The 21,413-nt window shown below is 39.3% G+C and overlaps 1 protein-coding gene and 1 non-coding gene across 3 annotated transcripts in view; both read left to right on the forward strand.

Annotated features, from left to right (window-relative positions):
* The window catches only part of Wdhd1 (WD repeat and HMG-box DNA binding protein 1), a 42,484-nt gene that overhangs the window by 5,580 nt on the left and 15,491 nt on the right, over positions 1–21,413 (forward strand). For both annotated transcript variants that reach the window (XM_087911984.1, XM_087911985.1), the window contains exons 3-13: positions 839–990; positions 1,843–1,954; positions 2,125–2,175; positions 3,043–3,138; positions 6,271–6,363; positions 8,114–8,220; positions 8,670–8,811; positions 15,705–15,915; positions 17,138–17,319; positions 19,031–19,215; positions 20,669–20,910. In XM_087911984.1, the coding sequence (XP_087768110.1) occupies positions 839–990; positions 1,843–1,954; positions 2,125–2,175; positions 3,043–3,138; positions 6,271–6,363; positions 8,114–8,220; positions 8,670–8,811; positions 15,705–15,915; positions 17,138–17,319; positions 19,031–19,215; positions 20,669–20,910 (1,573 nt within the window). The remainder of the gene's footprint in view (positions 1–838; positions 991–1,842; positions 1,955–2,124; positions 2,176–3,042; positions 3,139–6,270; positions 6,364–8,113; positions 8,221–8,669; positions 8,812–15,704; positions 15,916–17,137; positions 17,320–19,030; positions 19,216–20,668; positions 20,911–21,413) is intronic.
* Positions 4,316–4,417, forward strand: LOC146892223 (U6 spliceosomal RNA). The gene has a single exon (XR_015004929.1). It is a non-coding gene; the product is annotated as a U6 spliceosomal RNA (small nuclear RNA).

The following is a 21,413-nucleotide window of genomic DNA, read 5'->3' on the forward strand; positions in this document are numbered from 1 at the left end:
GTGATGCTTCTTAAAGGTTTTAAATATACAAATGTATTTCATGGGCGTAGGAAAAAGTTAAAATGACATAACCTGAATATTAATAGAGATTACTTTATATGAGTAGAAAACTTTTTGCCCAGGGCACTTTTATATTGTGTTTTTTTTTTTATCTTCAGTAATAATCACGCATTGTGTTATTAAAAAGTGTATAAGGAAGGTAAACAAAATGAGGATTATATATTAGTTTGCTGGCCCTTGTGTAACATTTTACCACAAACTTTGTGGCTTAAACCTAGAGCACTGTTGCTTCCCAGTCCAGGAGGCAAGAAGCCCGAGATTTAACGCGGCAGCCCAACTGACTCTTGCTGGTCTCTAAGGGAAGTGGTTCCTTATCTGCCTTGCAGCTGTCATGGTCTGACTCCATCCATGCTTCCATGTCCCTCGTCTCAGCTGTTTGTCTGTGAGGCTCTACCCTGTCCCAGAAGCCACGGGGCTGCTGCAGTGGCTTTGTCTTTTGATGTCATCTTATGCACTGAAACTGTTTTCTGATAACCTCTTTTGAGTCTCCTCATGTTTATGATACATGGCATCCTTTAAAATATAACTATTTTTCTTAACATATTAAAAAAAATACAGGCTAAAGATTAGCTGGTGAAGATAGAATTAAGTTTTCTAAAGCTAGGAGATTTTTCTTACTAGTGTATACTTTAGGCAAATAGTATACTGATAAGTTCTCTCTTGGCACGAACTACATTTCTAAGGCTTTGCGATTTTTACAGGATTTTTCATTATGAAGATACTGCTAACTGACTTGGATTTCTTATGCCAGCATGGCTAACTTTGATTTTTCTTTAAGAACGGAAAGTTGGTCACTGCAGTTTCTAACAACACTGTCCAAGTCTACACGTTCCCTGAAGGAGTTCCAGATGGCATATTAACACGTTTCACTACAAATGCAAACCACGTGGTCTTCAATAGAGACGGCACTAAAATTGCTGCTGGGTCCAGGTGAGTTCAGCTCCTACACAGGGTTCCTAAGGGTGAGAGTTTTAGGGTACTGTCCACTTTTATTGTTGTTGCCAAGTCTTTAATAAAGCATTTTGAGAACAAACTTGTGATTTAAAAAAATACAAATATATTGCCTTTAGTGCTGAAAAGGATCAGAGGAAGGTGATAACTTGTTAGAAATTTAAAAAATTATTTTAAGTAGAACCAAAACCCAGATTTCTGCAGAGTCAATCTCAATCTTTCTCTCTCCCCTCCCCTCTTTCTCTCCTCTCCTCCCCTCCCCTCTCCTTCCCTCCCCTCCCTCTCTCCTTCTCCCCCTCTCTCTCTCCTTCTCTCCCCTTTCTTCCTCCCCCCCCCCCCCCACCCGTAGTTCGTTTGTTGAGACAGGGTTTCTCTGTGTAGTTCTGGCAATCTAATTCCCTCTGTAGACCAGGCTGGCCTCTGCTGGGTTTAAAGGTGTGCACCACCATACCATACCTGGCTTCTGAAGAATCTTTTAATTCTCCTTATGGGGGAAAAAAAACAACAAAAAATAACTTGTTGGATTTCTGAGGTGGGATGTGCTAGGACTTTCTAAAATGGTTGCAACTGTTAATTAGATTAGCAATAACACCTTAGAAGTATCTAGAGAAGCCACGTAGGCAGTGCTTTTATTTTAACAAGGTAAGAAGTTTTGACTGTATTTTCAGCATTTTTATTGAACAACATGAAAGGTCAAGTTACTGAATGTGGGTGACACTCTGTTATAACAGTGTTCCAGCATTTGCTCTTGTCCTGAAATGCTCAAGCCACGCCGTACGAGAGACTCTAGTATTGTCATTTACTCATGTGATTCCTCTTACCTGTTTGTAGTGATTTTCTGGTCAAAGTTGTGGACGTGATGGATAACAGCCAGCAGCAAGCATTCAGAGGACACGATGCCCCTGTTTTAAGTCTGTCTTTTGATCCTAAGGATATCTTTCTGGTAATCCTTTCATTCCCTTTTCATTTTTTTCAGTGTGTTTAAAGCTATGGGAGAATTGGTAGAAATATTTACCGTATTGGTCAAAGACTTGTTTTAAATCAATTGAACCAGTTTCTATGAGGTATGACTGTAATTATAGAGAAATTACATTACATTGTTTATTTCTGCAGGCATCATCTAGTTGTGATGGAACTGTCAGAGTATGGAATGTTTCTGATCAGGTAAATTAGAAAATTTACATTTAAAGCATTTTGCCCATTTCTATAATATTTTTGGTGTTATAATATCTTATTGATCCAAGTAATTATTTATCTTTGTAATCTGTTCCTTTGAGTAGCATTTAACATTGCTTTCATTATTCCAGAATAATCTTATATATACATAAATATGTTGAACAGTAATTTCTTTTACACTAACTCATAGTAAAAGGGGCAATTAGTTCATTATATATTTAGAGGATAGCTACTCTGCCTGGGGCCTTGTATTAGATGTTGCTGATAGAGAAATAAATAAGACAGAAGCCACACTTGACTTGGAGAGTGACATAGAACTTAAACTTCTGCTAACCACGTCTGGTACAAGTTTTATAAAACACTCTCCGGTTGGGCAGAGGGAATAGTGTGGTCTCCCTGAGGCAATCAGTGGGTTTGTGATCATACAGATACTGGCTGATAAGGGAAATATCCTTCACAGGTAGGTCTCAGTAACCACAGTTCCTGCCTGAAGTCTTGAAGAAAGTAGTTCTGACTTTGATAACTTTGATGTCTTCCTATTTTATGTCAGACCTTTCAAGATTTATTTATTTTTGTTGACATGTTTAATTTATTGAAGGCCTTTTCTGGGCTTTTTGATTTGTGAGAGTCATGTTTGTTTAATGTGCACAGAGAATGCTCCTGTGTAAAGTTTGTACTCTTCGTGGATCTGAAGGACTTAAAGCAGAATAGGTAATTAGTTGTGACAGTTAAAATGTATTAAGTTACATTTTCCTAAGACATAACAAATGGAAGACACCACTGTTAAGTCTGTTTTACCTCAATTTTGAGAGAAATTTTGATAAAGAGGAGTAAATTTTCTTTTTTAAAAAACAGACATGTGCTATTAGTTGGCCAGTCCTGCAGAAGTGCAATGATGTTGTGAATGCCAGGTCCATCTGCAGACTCGCGTGGCAGCCCGGAGCCGGGAAGGTAAGTGACACTTTCAGTCCTTGTTAATTTTTAATGTGAGAAGTTTGGGTTTTTTATTATAATTTTATTTATATTATATATTTTAGAACTCTAAGTCAAATAATCAATACTGAAATGCTTCAAGAAACGTTTTAACTTTTAAAAATTTTACTGTGTGTATATGGATGTGATGTTTGGGTGTATGCATGCATGGCATAACATGCTTGTAGAGAGGACAGCGGACAATTTTTAAAAAGAATATGAAAAGTTGGGGTGCGGACAGGCAAGATGACTCTGCAAGCAATAACACTTGCCAAGAGAGTAAGAATGCTCTCTCTTGGACTCTTGTAAAAGTGAAAGGACAGAGCTTTTCAAGTTATATGTTTCCATGAATTATTCTTACATTTTCCTATCTATTAACATTTAATGGAACAACTCTGAAACAGGATTATTTCAGTGTTGAAGAGATATGGAAGTCTTGCTCAGAATAAAAAACTCCATGCTGCTCTTAGGCATATTCTATAAGTATATTTATACCTGTGCACTACAGTATAGGTATAGCAAAATTATACCATCGTATGAGATTGCAGCTGTCTTAGGAATTCATTTATAGGCAACTGGTTAGATAAATGTTGATAGTCCTGAAAGTTAGAGTCTCTCTAACAGTTAGAATGAGGACTATCTTCCATGTTCTTATGAAATAGACTTTAAGATGTATTAAGTACAAACTATCAGACGACAAAGTAGTAGCTATAGCTAGACTGTTAATGCTTATTAATAAAGACATCACTATACGTGAATACTTAAATATATATTCACACACATGCATATATATATATTTAATGCATTCTTTGTTTTATTTTGGAAAGAGGCTCATAATCAAGCTTGCTATGTAGCTAGGGAAGACCTTAAACTCATGCTTCTGCCTCTGAGTATTAGGATTACAGGCTCACATGCACCCAGCTCATGAATTTTTGTAGTCTGCTTATATTTGCCATTTTGAGTAGAACTGGTTCTGATTTGGAGAGACTTTCAGGACAGACCCTTCCTTTTGGATCTTGAGGATATTTTTCCTTTGACACAGGGCTATGTAGTCCAGAATTCAGAAGTCTTCTGCCTCTTTCTGAATGCTGGGGTTCTAGGCGTGTATAACCACACTTAGCCTCCGTGAGCTGAGTGGACAGTTAAGAGTGTAAATTTACTTTGGTAGCATATTTACTAAAATTGGGGTGATACAGAGAATTTTGAATGGTCCCTATGGAAGGATGACTTGCAAACTCATAAAGTATTTTTTATAGTAATTCCACGATATTATATAATACCTTATATGCTATTTAAAAGTAAAATACGTTGTTAGATTTTTAACTAATTAATTTCTTTATTTGCATGTTTTACTTGTATGCCTGGTGCTGAGTGGACCAGAAAAGGGCATTGGGTCCCCTTGGGCAGGAGTTACAGACTGCTGTGAGCTTCTGGGAATCAAACCCAGGGCTCTGCAAGAGCAGCTAATACCCTTAACTGCTGCACTCTCTTTTCAGCCCCACTTTTTAAAATATTTTTTTATTTTTATTTTAATTTTTTTTTTTCAAGACAGGTTTTCTCTTTATAGCCTTGGTGGTCCCAGAACTCACTCTGTAAAATGGCTGTCCTCAAAAATCACAGAGATCCTCCTGTCCCTGCCTCCCAAGTGCTGGGATTAAGAGTGTGCACCACCACCGCCCAGTTCAGTCTCACTCTATTAACCTTTTTTTAAATATGGAAAGAAATAGATGTTTGGGGGTCTTCATTTTTATTTTATTTTATTTTATTTTATTTTATTTATTTATTTTTTTCTTGGTGGGGGATGTTGAGACAGGATTTCTCTGTGTGGCTTTGGAGCCTGTCCTGGAACTCACCTTGTGGACCAGGTTGGCCTTGAACTCACAGAGATCTGCCTGCCTCTGCCACCTGAGTGCTGGGATTAAAGGTGTGCGCCACCACCACCAGTACACTTTTTGTTTTTTCAGTGTTTAGATAGTGCTGTTTTCTGTGGTTGTTTTTCTTCCTAAGTCCTGGACCTTGTGTAATTAAAGCACATTCTTCACTCAGCTATCTCCCAGACCTTCCATGGTTTTATTTTTTTCTACTTGCCTGTGTTTTGGAAGAATATACTAAACAAGAAGTTGATTTCATTTTCTTCTCAAGACATTACAAGTTTTATAGAGTCAATGAGATGCTCAACAGGTAAAGGTTCTTGCTGCCAGGTTTGACTTCCTGAATTTGATCCTCTAGACACACCTGGGAGGAGAAGACCAGCTACTGTACATGCACACACACAAAATAAATTAATAAATGTAAATGTAACTTTAAAAATTAAAAAATTGAGGACTCTAACTTTATTTCCTAGCAACAAATGAGATGGATTTTTAGATATAAGAAGGGTAGATTCTGAGGCGGGAGAGATGGCTCAGCAATGTAGAACACTGCCTGTTCTCTCAGAGGACCCAGCTTCAATTTCCGGCAGCTACAGAGTGGTTAACAGGCATCTGTAACTCCAGTTCCAGGGCATCTGACCCTTACCTCTGGCCTCCATGGGCATCAGGCATGTGAGTGGCACACACATGAAAACAGGCAAAGTATACATTCAATAAAATAAAATCAATCTTAAAAAAAATATAAGAAAGTTAGTCTTTAGAAATAGACTAGCTTTTTTTTTCCCCCCTATGGTGGCACACATCTTTCATTCCAACACTCAGGAGGCAGAGGCCAGTGGGATGCCTTTATGGATAAAGGTACTTGCTGACAAGCCCGACAGCCTGAGTTTGAACCACAGAACCTAACTAGGTGGAAGAAGAGAACAGACTCCTACAGGCTGTCCTCTGGTCTCTCTGTGTGCACCAAGGTGGCTTGCTCTCTCTCACTCATACAAGCTTGGTATTTATTATATGCAGTAGCTCCTATAATATTGCTTTGTTTTTCATTGAAAGTAATAGATGGATGGTCACTCGTTTTTATTTTTTCTTACCAAAATTTCAAATCATGTCATTTATTTTGAGTTTTGTTAGTAGGGTTTAAATTCAAATTTGCTCTTATGTCTTGTGAGTTTACCTAGATGAGCTTTGCAATTAACTCTGAAAATTGAATTTATGTAACTTTGTTTGTCTTTCCCAATAGTTATTAGCAGTTCCCGTGGAAAAATCTGTTAAGCTGTACAAGAGAGAAACTTGGACTAATCCATTTGATCTTTCAGATAGTTCTATCTCTCAGGTGGGTTTGTAAGTGACACGTGGAACAGTAACTATAGCAAGAATTGAATGCATGCTTTGCTAAGACAGTTGTCAGAGGAAGCGTGTGGGCTGGGGAGATGACTCAGGGCTTACGATCACTGGCTGCTTTCAGAGCACCTAGGCTTGACTCCCAGCACCTACGTGGCGGCTCACAACCATAAGAAACTGTAGTTTCAGGGTATCTGATGCCCTTTTGTGGTACACAGGCAAACATTCAGGCAAAATCCCCATACACATAAAAAATAAATAAATGGATATATAAATAAAAGAAATAAATTTATAGAAAGTAAAGTTACCCTTAGTTTGATATTATTCTTGAATTTTTATTGTAAGTTTAAAAAAGACTTGTGAATCTAGTCTCTAGAACTTTAGTTGATGAAAGATTGTTAGGGCTTTTTTTTTTTTTTTTTTAGATTTATTTATTTTTAGGCAGGACCTGCCTTAGTTAGGGTTTCTGTTGATGTGATGAGACCATGACCACAGCCACTCTTACAAAGGAAAACATTTAATTGGGGTGGCTCACATTTTCAGTTTAGTTCATTATCATCCTGGTGCAGCATGGTGGCGTGCAGGAGACATGGTGCTGGAGAAGTCACTGAGAGTCCTACATCTTGACTCGCAGGAAGTGATCTGTCTTACTGGGCGTGGTTTGAGTATATTTGAGACCACAAAGCCCGCCTCCACAGTGACACACTTCCTCCAACAAGACCAAACTAAGTAGTTCCACTCACTTTGGGGGCGGTTTCTTTAAAACCGCCACAAGGTCTCACCACATAGCCCTTTCTGGCCTTGAGTTCTCTATGCAGACCAGGCTGGCATTTAATTTATAGAAATCTACTCACCTCACCAGGCGGTGGTGGCACACACCTTTAATCCCAACACTCAAGAGGCAGAGGCAGGCGGATCTCTGTGAGTTCGAGGCCAGCTTGTTCTACAAGAGCTAGTTCCAGGACAGGTTCCAAAGCTACAGAGAAACCTTGTCTCAAAATAAAACACAAAGAAAAGAAAAGAAATCTACCCGCCTCAGTCTCACTGGGATTAGAAATGTCTGCCACCACGCCTGGCTAAGTTTATTCTTCTTTAAGTGTATGGTTTGTTTTTTATTTTTTGTTTTTTGTTTTTTTGTTTTTTGCCTGTGTATAAGTGGACTGTGAATTTGCCTGGTGCCTGAGGAGACCAGAAGAGGGTGTGAACCCCTGGCACTGCTGAACCTGGTCCTCTTCTAAAGCAGCCAGTGCTCCTAACCACTGAACCACCTTTCCAACCTTGTTATTTTTCTTATTCTGTCTCTGTCTTTCATTTCTTCATTCCTCTCAAATTTTAGGTCAAAAAAATTACTGATCTATATTCATTCACTATTTATACTTATATATGTTTTTGCAGTTCAAGGCTTAGGGTAGCAACAGTGGCTTGCTAAGGTTCACCTCATTTACTGTTGTCTTAATTTTGTGGTGAATCTTAGAGGGAATTTTTTTTTTCTCTTTTCAGGATGTTAACATTGTTTTATATTGTTATATTTCATTGTTAAGAATTAGGAAGGTACTAATTTCTTCTTGGCTAGCAAAACAACATATGCTAATAACTGAAGATTATTTAAAAGGGTTAAAAATAAGTATACTTTGTTGCCATTTAAAATGTAATTAGAATAGTATAGACTAGAGATTTAAAGCTATTTGGGGGTAATAAAGTGGGTAGTTTCTAAATATACATTATTAACTGTTTCTTTGTAGACACTCAATATAGTTGCCTGGTCTCCCTGTGGGCAGTATTTGGCTGCAGGTACTATTAATGGCTTAATTGTAGTTTGGAATGTGGAAACCAAAGACTGCATGGAAAGGTACAATTTATTGTTTTTGTTTTATTAGAAAATATTTGCCCATTTTGACTGTTAATCAAAATGAAAGTAGCTGTTAGATGATGAAAAGCATTTAGCTTTTAAAGTATTTCCTTACTCATGGTGTGTGTGTGTGTGTGTGTGTGTGCACACTGGAGAGCACGCGTGTTGCGGTGTGCTGTAGAGCTCGGGAGACAGTGCGTGAGTCAGTGCTCGCGCCATCGTGAGCTCGGGCTTGGGGTCAAGAGTCCTTACACACTGAACCACCTCCAGTACTGTGTGATTTTTTTTTTTTAATGTTCAAATTTACCTAGAAAGTAAAGAAATGTAGTTTTTATTTGTTTTTGAATGGTGCTGAAGATTGAATGCTTGCTAGGCAAGGCTCCACTACTGAATCACATTCTCTAGTCCAGTGACTGTGACTTTAAAAGAGCCTACTTTTTCATTTTTAGGGTGAAACACGAGAAAGGTTATGCAGTTTGTGGCCTGGCCTGGCATCCCACCCGTAGTCGAATCTGTTACACTGATGTGGAAGGGAACCTTGGGATCCTGGAGAATGTTTGTGACCTCAGTGGCAAGGTGCCCAGCAGTAAGGTAATGTGTAGTGTGCTGGAACGCTTTTTCCAAGTGTTTCTGCAGCTCTGTGAATTTAGAAAATAGAGTAAACTGCCTTATTTTCTTCTGATATTACAGTTTTTGTTTCTATCGTAGATATTCAGTAATCATCAGTAATAAAGCTATTTACATCTGTTCAACCTGAATTTCTCATATATTTCACAAGGAAGCTTTGTTTCCTCCATTAAATGCTTTTCTAAATGATTTTCTTGTTTTTTCTTTTTTATTCGTAATTTTTTTCGTAAAATACTACTCTTGCATTTTGTATGAGAATTGTTAGAGAAATGTTTTAGAAGTAAAACTTAACATTTAATAACTGAGTCTGATGTTGGTGGCGCACAACTTTAATCCCAGCACTCGGGAGGCAGAGGCAGGCAGATCTCTGTGCGTTTGAGGCCAGCCTGGGCTACACAGTGAGTTCCAGGATAGCCAGGGATATGCAGAGAAGCCCTGTCTTGAAAAACAGCAAACAAAATAAGTAAATAAATAAATAATAATAAAAATAAAATTTAATTACCGAGATGGGTCTCAACTGGCTTATCAACCTTTTCTGCCCCGAATTAGCTCCGCTCTTAAAGCTTCACCTCTGAGCTCCCAGCCTGCTCTGAGCTGGCGACCTTGTTTATATCTCCTGGTTTTTGTTCACCCACCTTCCTTGGCAAGCGTGCCTTTTCATATTTCAGGTCTTGGTGTAGCCTTCCATTTGTAGGTTGCAAAATAAATGCTCCTCCTCCTGAAAACCCTATTAAAACTAATTAACTTTTTTAATAGGGGGGGTTTCTTTCGAGACAGGGATTCTCTGTAGCTTTGACTGTCCTGACACTCTCTCTGTAGGCCAGGCTGGCTTCGAGTAAATAACTTTAAATGAAGAATCACACAGGGCGAAGAGGACAGCTGAAGTCATGCTAGAAATAAAGCTTTGCAGATTAAAATACAGAAAGATTATTTTAAATTAGGTTTTCAGCAAGTGGAATCTTAATACTGCAGTGGTGGAGAGCCGAGGTACAAGCCAACTTGCACGACTAGATCCCTAAAGAGTCAGAATTTAGTAGCATTAAGCACTCCCAAAGTGGGGCTGACAACAGTAGATTTGGTTTAGTGAGCAAACAGATCCTCCAGTCTCAGTGTCAGTATGTACAGAGTGGTAACCCTTCTCCCCAAACCCTCCTGTCTGTTTTAGCATGGTGGACAGTTGTTCTCTAGAAAGGCAAAATCGAGTAGGAATCCTGGATACAATTGAGTAGCATTGGATGAGGGAAGGTTTGGAATTACTGTGCTGAGAATAGGTCACATGGAAGTGATGACACTTACATGTTAAAATAGGTTACATGGAAGTCATGACGTTTGCATGTTCACTTGTAGGTGACCCCCAAAGATTATCACCTTGTATTCTTTTTATCAGGTATCATTCCAACAGAAAAGACATGAGGAGAATAAAATATTAACTCTAGGAACAAGTTGTACATGAAAGGAAAAGCGATGCGATAAGCCTGTTAAAAATGCAGATAGAAATAATGCCCGTGACTTAAGGTTGTTGTAAGCACTATGTGAGTTATATGTTGTTAAGAGTGGGTAGCACAGCCGGGCGATGGTGGTGCACACCTTTGACCCCAGCACTCGGGAAGCAGAGGCAGGCGGATCTATGTGAGTTCAAGGTCAGCCTGGTCTACAAGAGCTAGTTCCAGGACAGGCTCCAAAGCTACAGAAAAATTCTGGCTTGAAAAACAAAACAAAAAACACACACACACACACACAAAAAGTGCGTATCACAGCACTTTGTATGTGTTGGCTATCACAACTTTTTATTCAGCCATAAATAGCTTACATGATGTTAGTAGCCTAAATACTGTGCATTGATAACATCCAAGTGAGGCTTTCTAGTGAGAGGATGGGGTTGGTGAACAGTGTGAATATGTGCATGGAGTAGAGGTGGTTGTGAATGTCACCATCCTTCATAGAAGGACGTTAATAGGGTGCGCTAAACACATGCAGAAAAGTGGAAAACATTGAAAAATAGCATTTGAATATTGCTTACAAGCATGGAAGAAAATACTCACTCAAGAAAAGAACCAAAGGCCCGGAGTGGTGGCTCACACCTTTTAATCCCAGTGCTTGGAAAGCAGAGGTAGACAGATCTCTGAATTTGAGACCAGCCTGGAATACACAGCGAGACATTGTCTCGACAGAAACAACTAAAATCGGGAGAGAAGGGAGTTGACGTCTGTGCAGAAGGTTGTGTCAGATTTATGATACGTTGTGTAAGACTATTTGGCTAATTCACGCCAACACATAACAGGCAACCTTGATTACAAACAAAAGGTAGGGCTGGTGAGATGGCTTTTGGGTGAAGACGTGCAAGTCTGGTGATCTGAATTTGATCCCAAGAACCCATGTGGTGGAAGGGCAGAATCAACTCCTATAAATTTTCCTCCGACTTCCACAAGTCCATCTTGCCCAGCATACATACAAAATAAATGTATAAATGTTTGTTTGTTTGTTTAAGATTTATTTATTATGCTTACAACATTCTGCCAGTGTGTATGCCTGCACTCCAGTAGAGGGCACCAGATCTCACTGTAGATGGTTGTGAGCCACCATGTGGTTGTTGGGAATTAAACTCAGGATCTCTGGAAGAGCAGCCAGTGCTCTTAACCACTGAGCCATCTCTCCAGCCTGGTTGTTGTTATTTTTAAGTAAATTAAAATAATTTTAGCTAGGTATGGTGGTGTGGGGGTGCAAGCCTGTAAGTCAAGCTCTTCAGAGTGTTGATGCAGAAGTGTCATTCTTAGAGGGCTGCCTAGGTCACAGCAAATTTAGCCTGGGCAACTCAGTGAATCCTTGTCTCCAGACAATAAGGAAGAAGTTTTGGTCCAAAGTACTTTCATGAATATTTAATTCTATTCACAATGGAATGCTCTTTCTAGTTTGGTTTATGAGGCGTAGTACTTATTTCCTTCTTAACATTAGTTAATGTTTTATCTACTTTACCATAATTGCAAGGCAAAAATTAAAATTTTTCCCAATAAGAAAATCCCAAGATGTTCTTGGCTAACTTCTTTTTATAATACTTAAGGCTATCACTGGAATAGTTAAAATAATACCATATAACATCTAGTTATCAACTTAATTACTCATTAAATCATATACTTAAATATATGAGTTTGATACCTTATTCTCTTTTTGTTAAACAGTAGTTCCCAAAACATAATTACGTTTACTTTCATCTAAAAGATTTGAGATATATTGGTTTTTAATCCCTTAACAGTGTTTTGGTTAGAATCTGCTGGTACAAAAGTATTGATGTGCGTTATGGTCACTGGTCTAGGAGTAACTTGTGACTCTGCAGTGCGTCGGCTCCCTGTTTCACCTGTGGTGATCTGAAAGCTTGTAAGTAGTGATACCTGACACTTGAAGAGTGTCCACAAGCCTAGGAAATACTGGTTATATCTGTTTTCTTTACCCCTTGTGTTTCTCTTGGTTCCATTATGTTATTTCTATAAGCACATTAAAAAAAAAACAAACCCATAAGCTTTTAGAGAGTTGGTTTAAAGTAAATGTGTTTTGCCTCAGTAATATCTTGTTTAAAAAATAATGAGGTAAATGAGAAATCCGGCAGAGTTGTGGCATCCCTGTAACCCCAGAACTTGGGAGGCCGAGGCAGGAGAATCAGGAGCTGCAGGCCCGCATGGGTGTCAGCCCCCACCCAACGAGACAGTGCAGTCAGGAGACTTTGCAGGAGCTGTCAGGGCAGTCACGGCTGACTTCTCTTCTGAGGAGTGGCTGGTGAGGAGTGAGCTCTTGCTTGTATTTTGGCACATTTTTTGTTCTTTTTCCTTCTTTGAAGATGAATATTAAATTTTTGATAGGGCTCAGCAGAGTATCCAACTGTATCTGGGATCTCCTAGGGGGCTTTTCTCCTCTGGCCCCAGGCTCTACTCAAGAGTGAGGAACCCAGGATTTGCTTTTAGACACTTTGATAGATGTTGGAGAATCACATTATGATTCTAGCCCTAACCCCAAGGCACCTGCTCTGTTTTCAGAAGAAGCTTCTTTTTGGTTGTTCCTAAATTTTATTTATGAATTAATACAAATTGATATTCTAGATCAATGCATTCTAATCCTCCCCTCCTTCATCCTAGTTAATTAAGGAGAGTGATTCATGAATCTTTACTGTTAGTGTAACCAGTCACAGAATTTTTTTTAATTTTTAAAATTTTTTTAGCCAAAAACAGTTAAACAATATATTTATTCATCATCATGCTACAATTTAGAATTGTAGCATACAAATAGAAACAAAACAAACTTGTCAGTGTTTTCAACTCTGAAATGTTACTCTGAGATTCAGAGACATTGGTCATCATTCCTAGATATTCTCAGCAGTTTTCAAAAGTATATTTTGAACATACTTGTAATAATCTTTACATTCTGTAATTTGATTAGCTAAAATTCTTATTTCAAGAATAAAATACATTAAATAGTATTTACTGCAGGGGAATGTGGTTCAGTAGTGGTATTGGGATATCCTGACTTAAGCCATAATAGGACAGCTGGGGGGCTGTTGAGCTGCCATAGGACACTTCTAGAGGCTAGAGCTGCAATAAGACAGCTCAGCTCTGGAGGAAAGGTGTCCTGACTATTGGGAAGCCAGGCTTCCTGAAGCTGGAGTGCAGTGGGGGGTGGTCTCCCCACAGGATATAGGGATCCTGCTCTTCTGGAAAGCCGCTACAGCTGGAGCTTCTAGCAGAGCTATCTGCTTCTTCTCCCTCCCAAGATGTTTCTTCTGCTAACACTCTGCTAAGGGAAGCCCCCTGCAGAAATGTAGCTAACTCCTGCTCTGGTCTGGCGAAAAGTTGTTGCTTTTCCTCTGGTGGCCTTGCTCAGCCCCCTTAAGGAGCGTCCTAGCAAGGTTCTTCTGTTTTGCTCCGCCTTGCTGAGGTCCCCTAGAAAGCGTCTCAGCAAGGTTTTTCAGCTCAGTCCCCTAAGGGACGTCCCAACCAGGTTCTTCTGCTTTGTACCAGCGAATGGCGGTAGTAACTCAAGACTCCTTTGAGAAAGAGATTTATTTGGGAAGGAGGAATCCAGGAGAGTGGCTGCCTCTCCCACTTTAAGGCAGCTCTCAACTGAAGCCTTGGAGAGGCTTATATAGGGCTTCTTAGGGGCAGAGTTTTCCCAGGGAGAAGGGGGATTGGTCAGTTTAGCTGGTCAGGGGCAGAGATAGCTCTGACTTCATGACCAAACTGTGTTTCTCTCTGGTCCTTTTTTAGCTTTTTAACTCTAATCTTAGGACCAGGGCACATTTCTTTCTCTGGCTCTGATTCTAGGGACAAAGTGTGTTTTTTTGACACTAGTTTCAAAGCCAGGACACATGGGTTCAGGGATAAAGATGTTTCTCTCCCTGGCCCAGGCCTCAAATACAGGGGGTGTTTCTTTCTCTGACTCTGGGTTCAGAGTCAAGGTGCTTAGTGATTGGTTGATTTCCTGGTCCAGTTGTCTCTTTTACCCTACACTTACAAAGAACTGCATCCTACAAGAACTTTCAAAGAAAAGCACAATTTAAAATTCAAGCCCTCGGCTAGGCAGCTTGGCAGCACACACTGTTAGTCCCAGCAATCAGAGTCAGAGGCAGGTGGATTTTTGTGAGTTCGAGACCAACCTGGTCTACAGAATGAGTTCCAGGACAGCCAGGGCTACACAGAGAAATCCTATCTCAAAAAGCAAAAACAAAACAACAACAGCAAAAATTCAGGGTCCTCATTGAATTGCATGTGGATCCTACCCACTTAAAGATTTATTTTGCATTGAAAATATTATACCTTGAGAGAACATTCTGAGGTTTTCACAGAGCGGCCTGTGTGTATTTGCAGTGCTTTTGAAAAGGGCATCTTAGAAGTTACAGTGACCTCGCTCTTGTTCCTCCCAGTGTCACAGCTCTTCTCCCAGAGTCCAGCTTTCTTCTGCAGGGTGGGTGCTGTCAGTGGTGAACTTCAAAACCTGCTCCCCTCTTCCGCCCCTCTAGCCCTCCGTTACCACAGCTTTCTCATGGACTCCGTGGCAGTACCCGGACTTCTTTAGTGTCCTTTCACGGTCTCTACGTTATTGAGGAAATTGGGGTTCCCTTTTGTGGGTTCTTAGTTTTATTAATAAAACAAGTTAAAGTGGGCTTAGAAGGGAGCTTGAGGACTCTCTTGTTAGAGTTAGAAAGGAAAACAATAGGAGGCAAGTGGGAACTCCCAGCAGTTGCTGAGAACCTCGAGGGAGATGAAGAAGAGAGTCATGCCTTTAAATTAGGCATGGAGGTCTGCCAGCAGCTGTGGGAGGTTGTGAGGGTGGTTGGGGGGTCTGGAGAGCAGCCGAGTGAGCCAGCGTGTCGGGAAGGACCTCATCCTTTAGCAGTGCAGGGTGAGCAGGCCGACCTAGCAGTGCTGCATGGTGATAGCACTTCAGGAGGCTTCCTGCGAATGGTGTTTGCTTACTGTCCCTACACCTGGCCTGTCCCCAGAGTACACAGCACCTAAAATCAGTGTAGTGGCTAGTCACTTTAAATCATAGGAACGTGCTTGGCAGAGTTTGAACATGTCTTTAGGAGTCAGGTGGGTTTGGTTGTCTGTAGTCCCAGCACTTGTCAGGTAGAGGCAGCAAGATCACTCAATGGCATAGTGAGTTTGAGACCACATAGGATATATGAGACAGTGTCTCAAAAACCCAAAGTCGCAAATGGTTGCCTCTGGAAATCAAGGCTATACATTTAAGTGCAAGGAAGGAACTGGGTTTATCTCTGGCACCACATTAACAGCAAAAGAAAAAGCGTCTCCTTTTGCCTAATTGTGTTTTTCTATGTCATTTACTAATTTGTTCTAATTTGATTTTTCAAGGTGTCTAGTAGAGTGGAAAAGGATTACAATGATCTTTTTGATGGAGATGATACAAGTAGCGCTGGCGATTTTCTAAATGACAATGCGGTGGAGATCCCTTCTTTTTCAAAAGGAATTATAAATGATGAGGATGAGGACGATGACCTCATGCCGGCTGCGGATCGTCTCAGACGGAGAAGTCATGTCTTGGGGGATGATGAAAACTCAGCTGGTATGAATTTGACTTTGCGTGTGTGATAATCCCCTTGCTATTAGGTTTCCAGATGTTATTAAAACCGTCAGATGGCTTAATTAGTGTTTAGAACTGCATTCTAAATCCTATGTTAAAAAATTTCAGGTCAACCATCTAAGTCTTTCTAACAAGCTATAAAATAAGTTATACTCTGAACAAATAGAAAATAATAGATGAACTCAATGACATTGACAGCTGAAAAGTTAGAGATCTAGCTCCAAGGATAGAGGCTCTTATACCCAGCCTCAGCACCCGAGCTTGGTTCCCAGCTCCCACAAGACAGCAGGAGGGAGCTCACTTCCCAGTGTTATATCCCCTGACCTCCACACATGCCATGGCATATGCGTATCTGTGTTCAAAGACCCCCAAAACTAAATTACAAAAGTGGTTCAGCAAGATGACTTATTCGGTATAAGTGCCTTCCTATTAAGGCTAACAATCTGGGTTCAGTCTCTGAGACCCACAAGTATGCGGCGAATACTTTTACCACCGAACCGTCTCTACAACTCCAGACTTTAAAGGAAATTATGGTTCGTGTGTGTGCATGTCACAGCACACATGGAGTTGATTCTCTCCCTCTACCTTTCTGTGGATTCTCAGAATCAAAGTCAGGTTACCGGGTTTGCACAGCAAGAAGCTTTAATTGCTTAGTCATCTCGCTGGTCCACCCAGAATGTTTTAAAAAAGAAATAGAAACTGATTTATAGAAATCAAGAATTGGTAAAATGAGTATTTTTACTGTAACTGGATGGTAGCTAAGAATGCAGAGACTATTAACAGTGTTTGGTGTTGTTGCCTAGACTGACACAAGGCACCGTGTGTGTTCTGTCTTCCAGGATGTTTGCATCATCGCTCTATTTCTTTTTCTTTTTTTTAAATATTTTTATGGTTTATTTAACTTTATTTTATGTGCATCGGTGTGAAAGTGTCAGATCCCCTGCAACTGGATCTTCAGACAGTTGTGAGCTGCCATGTGGGTGCTGGGAATTGATCCCGGGTCCTCTGGAAGAGCAGTCAGTGCTCTTAACCACTGAGCCATCTCTCCAGCTCCCTCATCGCTCTATTTCTTAACGAGCTGGAAGAGGCGAGTAGTGTGTCAGCCATGCCTGAGACACGTAGGAACGCCCCTCTGCTCTTCATAATGCTTTTCCTTTTCTAGGTTGTTAATTTTATGATTGTCTTATACTTCTTTGCACTGTAGATGCTACACTGCTAAACACCGGTCTTCACAAAGAGGAAGGGGAAGATGACCAGGCAGACAGTATTCATAATCTCCCCCTTACAAAATCCCAAAGGCCATTCTATGATGGGCCCATGCCAACGCCCCGACAGAAGCCGTTCCAGCCCAGTTCTACACCCTTGCATCTCTCTCACAGATTCATGGTAAGCCTTCAGCTACACCTGACTTTCAAGTAATTCTTCAGCATTGTTTCCCCTACAGTTATTTGATAGATTCAAAAATAATTTTAAAAACCTTGCTTAAGTAGGCTAGAGCATTTTGATTGATGTAATTTTATGGTAGGTTTATTTCCTGGTTAACTAAAATTTTTAATCTTACTTCAGTATTACTATTGAAAATTTTGTTAATTCTGTTTTGCAAGATGAAATAACAAAAATATGACTATATGTCTTGTAATACTTGTTGGAATGTTTCTAAACCTTATTCCTCAGAATCTCACAGAGTAGTCTAGTACTCACTGTGTAGATCAGGTTGACCTCAAATTTGTGACAGCCTCCTGCCTTTGCTTTCTGAGTGCTAGGATTATAGGTGTGTACTGTCATGCCTGGCTATATTTTTATGTAAAATATTATTTAGATTATAAAACATTTATTGGAAGATGTTTTTATAACACATTTTCTTTTCCTTTTTGGTTTTTTGAGACAGGGTTTTTCTGTGTAACAATCTTGGCTGTCCTAGAACTCACTCTGTAGACCAGGCTAGCCTCAAACTTGCAGAGATCCACCTACATCTGCCTCCTGTGTGCTGGAATTAAAGGTGTAACCACCACCACCACCACCGCCCAACAAGCTTGCTCTTTTTAAAAACCAGTTAGTATCTTAGGGGCTCAGTAGTTATGAGTGATAGATTCAGTTGCCTAGCCAAAGTGGCAGCTCACAACTATCTGTAATTCCAGTCTCAGGGAATTAAATATCTTCTTCTGACATCTACAGTGGTACACAGACATTACACGCAGATTAAAAATCCACACACATAAAACTTTTTAAATTTTTAAAAATTAGAAAACATAACCTAATATCTTAGTATTTAAAACAAGGTATAACACAGTGAGCATTAAGATGTTTCTTGAATTGATTAATGAAAATATTAGCATTTGCTTCAAGTTTGAGAGTTTGAAAGTTCAGGATGTTATTTGTTATTTATTTGATGTTTTTCTTTCTGCAAATGTTGTTAGATATTTTTACCGAAGACCTGGTCTTGGCATACATTTTAGTATAAATACAAAAAGTGGTATTTCATCATAAAACTTTGTTGAGAATTCTCATCAAGCAATACATCTTAGTGTCAATATTTTATTTATAGCTATGTTAACATGCTCTTCTGGCCTCGGTGGCACCAGTCATGAGTATACATACATGTAGGAAAAACACTCAAATATATTAAAAAGAAAGAATGACAGACCAGGACCAAGTGTGAGTCTGTAGTGTACATCAGTAGAAGCTAAACTTTCCAAATGGTACCAGTTTATGTTGTTTTACAGTTTGTATATTTATCCTGTAACCAGTTATTTGAATAGAAAAATAAATGTTGCATTTACATTTTTATTTGTATAGAAACTCAAAGTTTGAGCTATTTATTTTTAAGAATTTAATGGTTTTGTTAAGTGCTTTTTCAGTTGTGTTATGTAATTTTTAAAATGTTAAGTATTCCATTTGCTAATTGATTATGTGACTTTTTATAAAGGAAAGAATAATTAGTTATTGTAGCTCTGCAATTACCACTGTTTTCTGAAGTTGTGCTGAGTTAGATAGAATGTGGTAACTCTGGATATAGATTAAGTTACAGTGCTTGGTCAGTGCTCTTGTACTTTGGCCTAGGAGTTTGCTTTTCTTACCTGGTCTTACATACTCGTAGGTGTGGAACTCTGTTGGGATTATTCGTTGCTATAACGATGATCAGGACAGTGCCATAGATGTGGAATTCCACGACACCTCCATCCATCATGCAACACACCTATCGAACGCTTTCAACTACACAATGGGAGCTCTTTCCCATGAAGCTGTTTTGTTGGCATGTGAAAGCACTGATGAATTAGCAAGGTACGGAGGGGAACCTGGCATTGTTGAACTGTTAGATCGTTGTGTCTTTTGTACTACGGAATACCAGAAACTAGGATTGGGTGTGAGCACCTGTACACTCAGAATATGTTTTGCTCTTAGTTGTCTCCTCATTGCACCTTCTGCATATGAAAATGATAGGGTGTAACTTCTAATACAAGAGGGATGAGATTATGTTTTATGTTGTTCTGCTACTACTATTAATAATGTAACATGCGTAGAACATTCAGAAAATGAGAGTTCCCTTCATTCCCCTGAATTCCCTTTAGAATTCTCCTAGAATTAATAATATGTATCCTTGACCTCGTTTTGTATGAACCCTCCTTTTCAATAATTTATATGCAAGAAAATGTAACCATACTTCAGGTTGATGAGTTGACAGATTGGTATATACTTTGAGTAACTACTACTTCAGAGTATAGAGTATTTTTTTTTCTTTCTTACAATTAATTCAGTCCTAGTCTTGGATTATTGCTGGCCTCAGTATTTTTGTTTGATTTGTTATAGATTAGATTTGAAATCTTTCTTTGAAAAATAATTTTTTAAAAGGAAGATAACATCAAAATGTAGTATTTAGCAAGTTTTTCTTTTTGCTTAGCGATTGTTAACTAGTTTACATGATTTGACAGGTAGATATCACGGCTCTGTATATTTCCTTTTTATTTTAAAATTAGTATTCAGAGAATCAGTATTTTTTCTGATACCAAATTTGGGTGCTGCCTGCATTCTGAATGCACAGAGAGAAGAGACAGGAAGTACATCAGCTTTTAGGAGTGATAGTAGTTTTACTGGTGATATCTGATTGTTTTTTTTCTTTCTTTCTCTTTGGTCGTACATATTAATTCTTTTTTTAATGAGAACTGTTGCTTTTTGTTTTGATACTTTCTAACTTGTTTAAAGTCTTGGTTGTTGTTCTGTGTGCACCTTATGGAATAGAAACACTTTATGGCCGTTACCTTATATTTTACATTTAATATCTTGTAAATATGTTCTTCTGTCTTTAAATATCCTTCAAAATATGAGTCAACAGATTTAATGTAACTTATTTTAAGTTTATTTCATGAGTTTGGGATGTAACACAGTCATAGAGTGTTTATCACCTTCATGGCAGTAGTTGTATCCCTGGCACCAGACACGCACATGTCCGTCCCCGCCACCCCACAATGAACTTCATGATTATTTTCTTTAAAATCAATTGTAGTAATAAAATAGAAAAATAAACTTTGGCATCATGGTTAGTTATATATAAAAATAACACACAGCTGCACGCCTTTATCCCAGCACTCAGGAGGCAGAGGCAGGCGGATCTCTGAGTTCGAGGCCAGCATGGTCTACAGAGCTAATTCTAGAATAGCCAGGGCCACATAGGCAAATCCTGTTTCGGGAAGTAAAAGAATATACAAATTCAGTTGTTTCTGTCTTTTATTTTTTTTAGCAAGCTTCATTGCCTGCACTTCAGTTCTTGGGATTCAAGCAAGGAGTGGACAGTAGATATGCCTGAGAGTGAGGATATTGAAGCCGTATGTCTTGGTCAGGGGTGGGCTGCGGCTGCTACTACTGCCTTGCTCCTTCGATTGTTTACTATTGGAGGCGTTCAGAAAGAAATCTTCTGCCTTCCTGGACCCGTGGTGTCAATGGCAGGACACGGAGAACAGCTTTGCATTGTTTACCATAGAGGTAGGTTTTTCCTTGTCTTATATGATAATGTAACTTGAGTAAAATGGAAGCTGCTTGAGCTGTTTTTGTTGTTATTGATCTCCTTTTGTTTCATTCCTCAAATAAGTATCTTTAGTTAGACTGTGTCAGGATGCTTGATTGTAAAACTTGGTATTTTAGTCTTTTTTTTTCTATACTATAACCATTTTTTTTTAAGTAATTTTATTAAATTATAAAAGTTTCCATTTCCGCCCCTCCTCCCACTACCCTCCCACTCTCACTGGTATTTTAGTCTTGTAAACAATGTTGGATAAAGCCGGGCAGTGCTGGTGCACATTTAGTCCCAGCACTTGGGAGCAGAGGCGGGTGAATCTCTAAGAGCCAAGGCCAGCCTGGTCTGATAGGAGTTTTGGGACAGAGTATCCAACCATTTCTGAATGGCCCTGTTTTAGTTTCTTTTCCTGTTGCTGTGACACAGTACCTGAATGGGGTGGTGGTGGCACACGCCTTTGATCTCAGCAATC

This window comes from Myodes glareolus, chromosome 12 (assembly GCF_982192425.1).
Source record: "Myodes glareolus chromosome 12, mMyoGla1.1, whole genome shotgun sequence".
NCBI classification, from domain to species: Eukaryota; Metazoa; Chordata; class Mammalia; order Rodentia; family Cricetidae; genus Myodes; species Myodes glareolus.